At 38.0% G+C, this 10,345-nt stretch overlaps 1 protein-coding gene across 1 annotated transcript in view; it reads left to right on the top strand.

The window, feature by feature from the left end:
• Window positions 1-1,061: 1,061 nt before the first annotated feature.
• Window positions 1,062-10,345, top strand: part of ino80 (INO80 complex ATPase subunit) — a 44,261-nt gene continuing 34,977 nt past the window's right edge. Inside the window, exons 1-12 of the mRNA XM_060866087.1 lie at window positions 1,062-1,265; window positions 4,195-4,376; window positions 4,773-4,948; window positions 5,043-5,110; window positions 5,537-5,683; window positions 6,921-7,041; window positions 7,117-7,319; window positions 7,415-7,468; window positions 7,870-8,073; window positions 9,070-9,268; window positions 9,541-9,608; window positions 10,090-10,305. Of these exons, the coding sequence (XP_060722070.1) occupies window positions 4,234-4,376; window positions 4,773-4,948; window positions 5,043-5,110; window positions 5,537-5,683; window positions 6,921-7,041; window positions 7,117-7,319; window positions 7,415-7,468; window positions 7,870-8,073; window positions 9,070-9,268; window positions 9,541-9,608; window positions 10,090-10,305 (1,599 nt within the window). The 5' untranslated portion in view covers window positions 1,062-1,265; window positions 4,195-4,233. The remainder of the gene's footprint in view (window positions 1,266-4,194; window positions 4,377-4,772; window positions 4,949-5,042; window positions 5,111-5,536; window positions 5,684-6,920; window positions 7,042-7,116; window positions 7,320-7,414; window positions 7,469-7,869; window positions 8,074-9,069; window positions 9,269-9,540; window positions 9,609-10,089; window positions 10,306-10,345) is intronic.

The raw sequence follows: 10,345 nt of genomic DNA, 5'->3' as shown, positions 1-10,345 counted from the left end.
GGCTAAATTATTTATTTATATATTATTAGCTCTTCTTCTACTATAGAATTCAGTAAAATTCAACACTTCAAAATACTGAAGGTGTGTGTGTGCCCTGCGATGGGTTGGCACTCCGTCCAGGGTGAATCCTGCCTTGATGCCCGATGACGCCTGAGATAGGCACAGGCTCCCCGTGACCCGAGGTAGTTCGGATAAGCGGTAGAAGATGAATGAATGAATGAATGAAAATTCTGAAGCCACCTTAATTAACTTGCCGTAATATTTTTGATGCTTTTCCATATTACAATGATCACATCATTATTTGCATCTTTTTAAACGTGCCTCGTTGGCAAGCTTCGATTTGATAAAAAATAATAAGCGGTCTGTTTTTAATAGAAATATAAATAACTCAATATTTATAGCAAAGACCAAAATAACCAGTGACTGAAGAGAACCACGAAGCCTTATTTTATTTTACTTTTTATCTACAAACATGGCTTGTGGCAGAATAATAGTGTCCCCGATAATAGTGTTGTGTGATATCGTACGTCATATCACAATATATATCGACACGATTATCAGGTCATGATTAATCATGATCACTTTAATCTGTACTGTGTGTGAGAATTATTAACATTATCAGTAGATTTCATTTTACACCTGTGGTTTCACCTATTTCTAAGTGTCCTATTATTATTATTATTATTATTATTATTATTATTATTATTATTATTATTATTATTATTATAGTGTGTACACACTGCATGCACAATAATAAACCATAAATAAGTTCATCATGAATATATATATATATATATATATATATAGGAAATCACGCGATATTTGGAAACGGGGTGATGACGTCACAGGCACATCAGAGGACTTGTGAGTCCGCAAGGCATCACTAATCGATAGCAGAAATCTGCGTGTCGGTTTCAGGGCTGAATAATACCGGGGAATCGCGTTACCGGTGTTTACATTTGAACGATAATCGGTGTGGTTTAATACGCAGAATGAATGAAGAGCGCATTTCGTTCACAAACGATAGCCTTGTCGGGGCGCCTGCTCTGCGGTTGATTATTAATGCCTGTTTCGTGCTCTGTCCTCGCCATGGCGCCGTTGTCCCTGCTCGCTCGGTTACTGAAAGTGGCCGCCTCTCTGCTGCTGCCGAGTCCACCGCCTCAGTCTCTCTCCTTGTTCACAAGCGCCATTTTGGAGACAGAGCGGCGCTGTGAGTCGGCAGCAGCGGAGACGGAGCACACACAGGGGGGACACGGGGCGACGAGGTGAGCCTGCGTTTATGAGGGACACGGTGGGGGAGCGTTGGGGGTAAGATGGCCGGGAGGGAGGAAGAGTTATAGACAAGCGGGACCGCGGTGGCCTGGTTCAGCCGAGCGGGCGGCGCGTGTGTGTGTGTGAGTGTGTGTGTGGGTGTGTGTCCGCGCATGAACGGGACAAAATTAAGCCTTGAAACAGCGAATAAAAGTATCCGCCCGGTTTATACAGTTTGCCCCAGTGGATGTGGCCTTAAAGACACAGGGCCTATGTGAATAATTACAAATACGCACCTCCAAACGCGTTAGCACACATGCTAACGCTAACCGCTCAAGGTTAAGTAGCCTAGCTGTGCTAGCTGAGGAAACGTACACAGGTTAGCTGTGTAGCAGAGAGAGACGGTATGTGGTACGGATTAATGCTAACGTGCTAGCCTGAGGGTCAGATCTGAAGTTAAAGGCGGATTAGCCCGCTAAAATTAGCCTGGCTAACTGGTGCGCGAGGCGCGCTAATTTAGCAGGATAGCTGCTAATCGGTTAGCTCGTTTGAATTACCCTGTGTTCTAGCTAGTTAATCGGCTAAATGATACATACGGTTTATATAGTTATATAGGGGAACATTCGATTTATTTGACATTTAACATAATACATAACAGCAGCCAAACTGATTTATTTTAGTTATAGTAATAGTTATATCTCGTGTGTTCATTTAGTTCAGGCTCAACGTGAAAGCAGGAAGAATTCGAACCTTAAGAAAGGAGTCGGTTCGCAGGAGTTTATTTGGAGTTAATTTGGTTACCCGAGAGCAGGGAGTCGAATCTCTGTTTTCGATCATTTAGTAACGGAGAGTCGATACGTGTGGTTCAGAGTCACAATTCGACTCGTTGGAGTCGGATCGATGTTTCTGCAAACCACAAAAAAAAAAAAAATTAGAAATGAACAAAGAATTAAATATGATTTGTAACAAGAGACAAATCAACATCCTCTTTAATAATCTTGAGTGAGAATATACTGGTTCCCGTTCATAAACATAACACTTCACATATCTACATCAATATTTAAGATGTTTTCTTAAACATGACCTCCTGTCTGTTTCTCTTTTTTTTTTCCACTTTTCCCTTTGATACAAATACCAGACTCTATTAATATACACAACTACACAATTTACATAAAAAAAAAAAACAAAACCAAAGAATGATGAGGAAAATGTTGGAAACCAGTGATAACAAATACATATTACAATTGGATTTAAAATAAAAATTAGGTCACTGAAATTTGAGTTTTTATTTATTTTTTGGTTATTTGATGTTGCTGATGAGTAAAAAGCGTTCTCGTATAAAGGTTTGTTGTTAGTTGTGAGATTTCTGCTTACGTCAACAGTCTTCCCTTTTCTGTTAAATCTCCTGGTGCAGAAATAAGCACTATTTGATCCTAGTAAAGACGGAGAAACCTGAGTTTATAGGAAGTTATAGGTTTAGTTTGGTTTTCTCCACTCAGAAAGTCATTCCGGCTGATTACGGTGGATAAAATTAAAATAAAACTGAAGGTTTAGGTCCGGGTACTCCGGTTTCCTCCCCCGGTCCAAAGACATGCATGGTAGGTTGATTGGTATCTCTGGAAAATTGTCCCTAGTGTGCGATTGTGTGAGTGAATGAGTGTGTGTGTGTGTGTGTGTGTGTGTGCCCTGCGATGGGTTGGCACTCCATCCAGGGTGTATCCTGCCTTGATGCCCAATGACGCCTGAGATAGGCACAGGCTCCCCGTGACCCGAGGTATAAGTGGTAGAAGATGAATGAATGAATGAAGGTTTAGGTCGTGTAGTATCTCCTTTTCACAAAGTAAAACAAAGCATCAAATACGTTATTTTTATAAGTTGATCAGGTTTATGATCTGTGTCAGGTGTTGACATTATACCCAGGATATTATACCCAGCTCTGTTTATCTTTTAACACCCAAGCTTACATTTTCTTTTTATTTTTGTTTTCCTTAATTGATCAATTACACTATATTGCCAAAAGTATTGTGACGTCTGCCTTTACACACACATGAACTTTAAGGACATCACATTCTTAATCCGTAGGGTTTAAGATGGACCCTTTGCAGCTATAAACAGCTTAAACTCTTCTGGTAAAGGCTCTTTTCTGGTAAAGAAGCTGAAGCATTAAAAGTTCATTTCACTGGAACTAATGGGCCGAGACCAACCACTGAAAAACTCCATAACCCCACACCATAATCATGCTGTTCTATTAAAATAATCACTGTTCACAACAATCACAAAAGTCACTGTTACTTTCCAAAATGTATTTTTAATTTATTAAATAACGACATACTTTTCTAAAAATTTTATTATTATTTTTTTAACAACTTCTCCCTCACATTATAGCATCTATAAATGATATTAGCCTTACCAGCCTCTCTTTATTCTCTCTCGTAAAGTTAATCGGATGAAAAAGGAACAAAACGAAGCTTGTCACGTTTGAGAAACACCGTTAGAATAAAGCAAAATAAAAAAAGCATAAACTCATCTACAAACCTAAAGTTCGAGCTTTACCTCTGATTAATAAATGCACTGACTCTGGAGTTAAACATTAACTCTACAGAGAACTCCTCACCATGATCTGTAGGTTTCAATTCAATAGAGATTATAATGCATTCATTTAAGCGTTATCTATATTTAGAAGCATTTCCATATGACTTGATTTTTGTCTCATCATATAGTGAGAGAGTGAGAGGAAACTATGATTAAAAAAAAAAACGGCAGAATTTGGTAAATCCTTATTTTATTTTGTCTTAAATTTTTATTTTAAATATAAACTCTCTTAAAAATTCAATTTATTTAAGATTCTGTGTAGAACCAAACAACAGGGATCTTTTTTCGATCCCTTAAAGAGTAAAGTTTAAATCACTGATGTTTCTGTGACCGTCTCGTTTCCTGACCCAGTGAGAGCCCTGCTGGGTCCGGGACCGGTTCTATCTCCTTATGGCCTCGGAGCAGGATGGTGTTGGAGCCTCTACCTGCCTCAGGTTGGCCAAACCGCTGCACCTGCAGCACCTGGAGCGCTCGCTCCGCCTCGACGCCTTCCTCCGACACTCCTCTTCAATCTTCAACCAGGACATATCCAGGTAAAATAGCTCTGTGTGTGTATGTGTGTGTTAATCTGATTACGAGCTCTGATTGCATGGTGTGTTTTTGATCAATTATATTTCTCAGCCATAATTCTTTTTTTTTTCTTTAATGACTGTCACCTATAGCCCACAGAGAACTGACTCGTTATCAGCTCATGTTATAAGATCGAACTCTCACAATCACACTTGTACTCACACACTCACACTTACTAGCTCTCACACACTCACACTTTCGCACTCACTCTCACAGTCACACTCACTTGTACTCAAACACTCACACTAACTTGCACACTCACTTGCACTCACTCGCACTCACACACTCACTCTATAATGTAGTTAAGAAATAACAGAGCTTAATGTAATAATGGTTAATGGTGTGTGTGTGTGTTTTAGTGATGACAGTGATGATGCTCTTGGTGAAGGCCCGTCTCTGGCCCCTTCTAACCCTCATGCCCCGGTGCTGGTGGTGAAGGAGGTGGTGTCTGACTCTGAGGAGGGTGTGAGGAGCTCAGGAAGAGGAGGAGGAGGAGGAGCAGAGTGTGCTACTCTCAATGGAGCTCTGCTTCAGGGTATGTATCATCACCTACACACACACACTTATATAATCATACTGAGTGTCTCAGTGTTCTTCATCTCCGGTGTCTCTGGTCATCTCCTCTACAGAGCACAAAGCTGACAAAGCCAGTCTGTATAACTTCAGCAAGCTGAGGAAGAGCAGGAAATGGCTGAAGGTATCTCGATACACACTCACACACACCAAATTAAACATGAAACTTCTGAATCCTGGAGGAAACATTTCCTGGATAGTGTTTAAAGGAAAAAAAAGGAATGATAAAAAATGGAGGGAGGTGTAAAAGCTTTCAAATTCTTCTAGAAATTTTCTTAAAATCTTAATTTTGTATTGTTAAAAAATACTAACAAAGAGACTGACTTCAGATCATCATGTCTTTGGTGATATCTTTAAAATACATGGAACCGTCTTTAATATTAAGTACAGGCTTAACCACAGATCTGAGATCAGATCTCAACATTTTATTACTTTCATTTTATTTACATTGTTTAATTCCATTATTCCATGTTTACACTCACACTTAAAGGCAGAACTGAATTATTATTATTAAAAGAAAAACCCTTTCTTTTTCTCTCCCCGTCCTCAGGGTGTGTTGCTCAGCGACGACACCACGGATTCAGACACGGATTCGGACGATTCGGATTTCTCTCTGACCCGAGACGAGCTGCACGACATGCTGAGGCTGCACAAGTTCACACGCACACATCAGAGCAAGTTTGGGGCCGACCGTGAGGTACACACACATACACACACACACATACACACACATACACACTACACACACATATACGCACACACTACACACATATATACACACACACATATACACACACACATACACACTACACACACATATACACACACACATATATACACACACACACATATACACACACATACACACACACACATACACACTACACACACATATACACACACACTACACACACATATACACACACACATACACACTACACACACATATACACACACACATACACACTACACACACACATATACACATACACACTACACACATATATATACACACACACACATACACACTATACACACTACACACGCACACTTGTACCGCACACACACACACATACATACACACATATACACAGAAACACATACATATACACACACACATATACACACAAACACATACACACACCACACACACACATACATACATACACACACACACATTCACACACATATACATACACACACATACATACACATACACACACACACACACACACACACTCCTCCACCTTCCTTCATTCATTCATGGAGCCTGTGTTCGATTCGTGTGGAAGTGGCTTCAGTGTATGTTAGTGGTTAGTCACTCAGAGGAGAAGTGAAGTGTCGGAATGCATAAAAGTGCCGTCGCTAATTTGTCTACAATCAGAATAAATACAGACTTTATTTGACTCAGTCTATAGATTTGAGTATTTATGGCTATTGAATAGTCACAACTAAGGAAGGAAAATCTTTGTGTGTTAATTCATGTGTAGAGTTTGATTTTATAAACGTTTTCTTTATTTGTTTGATTTGAGTGTACAAAAGGTTTACTTATTTATTTATTTATCTATCTATTTATTTATTTATTTTGCATGTTCGTATTTAACTCTACAGTAATAATAATGTGATTATTGTGTCATCGTGGTGTTTCATGTATTTTATTTGAGTGTACAAAAAGTGTTTATGCATTTTATTTATTTATTTGCTCATTAATTAATTTAGTTGTTGGTTTGTTTGTATTCACTTCTGAATTGATATTATTTATTTATATATTTTTATTATTATTACCTATTCCATTATATTTAATTGCTTATAAAGGAAGTATTAGTGAAGAATATCTCTCTCTCTCTCTCTCTCTCTCTCTCTCTCACACTCACACATACACACACTTACTCACACATATACACACACACACACACACACACACACACTCACAGCTGCAGCAGTATCAGTACTACAGCGCCGGTCTCCTCTCCACTCAGGACCCCTTCTACGAGCAGCAGCGCCACACCCTGGGACCCAAGAAGAAGAAGATTAAAGAGGAGAAGAAATTTAAAGGTAAACATTCTCTTCCTGAATGTTTGGTCTGATAAACCTGATCAGAATCTCATAGCTTCCTTCATTTCACCACAGCCAAGTTAAAGAAGATGAAAAAGAAGAAGAAACGAGGCGAGGAGTTCTGCAGCGAGGGCCGGCCCTACATCAGCAAAATATTCGCCAAGTTCTCCCATGATGCACCTCTGCTCATGACCAAGAAGAAGCACTTAACCATCGAGCAGTTAAACGCACGCAGGAGAAAAGTCTGGCTTACTATTGCCAAAAAGGAAAACCCCAAAGTACGAGCATTTCTCTCCATCATCACCACAGAATTCATTTTTTACATTTTTACTTTTTCATTTCTTTACTCACTTTTTTATTTCTTTATTTTTAGGCTTTTAAGCAGAAAGCCTCTGCGAAGAACTTTGTGTTAACCAACGCCAAAAAGGTAAAAACCTTACCATAAAGAAACTAAAGAAGACCCTTAAAAACAGTGCAGTAGTGAGAGATTTTATCCAGCTGAAACCCTCACAAAAATATTACATTATTAAAAATAATTAGTAAAAAACCTTTTTACTATAACTGAATAATTAGAAATAATTATGAATTTAGTAAATACTTGTAGATTTTTATTTATATTATTTCCTTTTTATTTATACATCTTTTTGTTTAGTTATTGAAGTGGGAAAGTTAGATATTTAATTATTTATAAGTTTTTTTAAAAGTGTGTATAATTATAGAGTTCTTATTTTAAATATTTATTTAAGTCCCTTAAAAAAAACAGAGTACTAGATCTTGTGAGGATAAGGGTATGTGTATGTGTGTGTGTGTGTGTGTGTGTTCGTCTAGCTGGCCCACCAGTGTATGCGTGAGGTGCGTCGAGCGGCGATCCAGGCTCAGAAGAACTGTAAGGAGACGCTGCCTCGAGCTCGACGCCTCACTAAGGAAATGCTGCTCTACTGGAAGAAGTACGAGAAGGTGGAGAAAGAACATCGCAAAAGAGCTGAGAAAGAAGCTCTAGAGCAGCGCAAACTGGACGAGGAGATGAGAGAGGTACACACACACACACACGCATACACACATATACACACACATACACACACACACACACACACACACACACACACACGCATACATACACACACGCATACATACACACACATACACACACTCACACACACATACACACACACATACACACACACATACGTACACACACACACACACACACACATACATACACACACACACATACACATACACATACACACAAACACACACACATACACACACATACACATAAACACACATACATACACACAAACACACACATACACACGTACACACACATATACATACATACATACATACATACACACACAAACACGCACATAAACATATTCACACACATACAAATACACACACACAACGTGAACTTCAAACATGGACTTAACCTTTCTTCTACATCTTCAGATCCTGGCATTAGGATAAATGCGTGTTTCATTCTTTGTTGTTTGTTGAGTTCTCAATCATCTTAATCATTTTCTCAGTTTCAAATATCAGTTTCAGTCTAAAAAAGCAAAACATAAGCAATTATAAAAGTAGAATTTATAAAGCAAAAATTTACAAACATTTAACTATTTAAAAAAAAAATCTGTTTCTTCAGAATAATCATGAGAGATTGGAAATAAAGCCTGAAAATAAACATAAAAATATTTTGAATGGAATAAAACAGTTTAAAATGATTCATTATTCTGGTTCATTATTCAGAATTATTGTTATTATTAATGACTAATTATTATTAATTATTAAGAATAACAATAAATAAATTAAAATTATTGTCCTTATAAAACTAGCAGGGATTTATTGTTTTGAATATTGAATCAGAAAGAAAGAAAAAAATAAATGTATAAATGTATTTAAAAAAAAAAACTTAATTAATGAATGGATGAATTTATTTATTTATTTTTGTTTGTCTGTAAATAAATTAAAGAATGTTTAATAATTAAACATCCTCCTCTTCCTCCTCCTCCTCCTGTGTGCCATCAGGCTAAGCGGCAGCAGAGGAAGCTGAACTTCCTGATCACTCAGACGGAGCTGTATGCTCACTTCATGGGCGGGAAACACAAAGGCTCGGGCAGTGACAGTGCTCAGGATGAGATCCTCAGGAAGCTGGACGAGAGCGCCGCCCAGAGGCAGATCAACATCGGCGGGGGAGTGATGGTCAACGTGGGCCACGAGGAGTACGGTATGATCCTGCAGCCTCATGGACAACAGGAACAGTGTAAAATATATATATATATAGCCACACTGTATTAACCTTAGCACCTAAGGCTATAACCTTATTAACACTTTTTTTTTAAATTAATATATTAAAGAACATTAAAAAAAACATTTTAATATAGATTCTCTGATTGTTTAAATGAAGAGTTCACTGATTTTCACCCTGTGTAAAGGATTTTTATTGTATTTTATTTTTTATTATTTTTTTTTTTACACATCTCTGCTTTCTCCCTACAGACAGTGAATACTACAAATCTCAGGCCCTGAGGAACGCCAAAGAAGCCTACCAGATCCACCAAGCCAGAGTGAGCCCACACATTGCTTTATAGTATTTCATTTAGTTCATGATGTACACGAAGCTTTATAATAAAACAGGACAAAAATAAATTACCAAAAAAAATGTTTTCCTTAAATATCAAAATATTTAAAGCAGAAGATTCTATAAAAGCGGAATATTAAACCTTTGCAAAAACTTTCTTTTTGTAAAGATAAAACTGAAAAACATTAAATTCCAGTTAAAAAAAATTAACTGATGGAATTCTAAAAAAGAAGGGAAAGAAAAACAGATGGTAGAAGAGGAAGAAATATATATATATATATATATATATATATATATATATATATATATATAATGAAAATACAGAAGTGAAAGAAGAAAATTAAACAGAATTTGTTCTTTAATAATTTGTAAGTGAGGCATGATTTCAGTCAGTTTTCTGTTTAAATGTCTGGACTTCACAACATCTGTGTGTGTGCATGCGCGCGTGTGTGTTGCCCGTTACACAGACAAGGCAGTTTGATGAGGAATCGAAGGACAGTCGCAGTGCCTCTCTACACGTGGCGGGTGGGTGTGGCTCTGGCTCCGGGTTCGGGGAGAGCTACAGCCTGTCTAATCCCTCCATCCAGGCCGGAGAGGACATCCCTCAACCTACCATCTTCAATGGCAAGCTCAAAGCCTACCAGCTCAAGGGCATGAACTGGCTCGCAAACCTTTACGAACAGGTCAGTGCTGAGAAATACACAGTGATGGGGTGGGGGTGTG

This window comes from Tachysurus vachellii, chromosome 3 (assembly GCF_030014155.1).
Source record: "Tachysurus vachellii isolate PV-2020 chromosome 3, HZAU_Pvac_v1, whole genome shotgun sequence".
Taxonomy (NCBI): domain Eukaryota; kingdom Metazoa; phylum Chordata; class Actinopteri; order Siluriformes; family Bagridae; genus Tachysurus; species Tachysurus vachellii.
The sequence above is the reverse complement of the archived record's forward strand: the minus strand, read 5'-3'. Positions and strand labels throughout refer to the sequence as shown.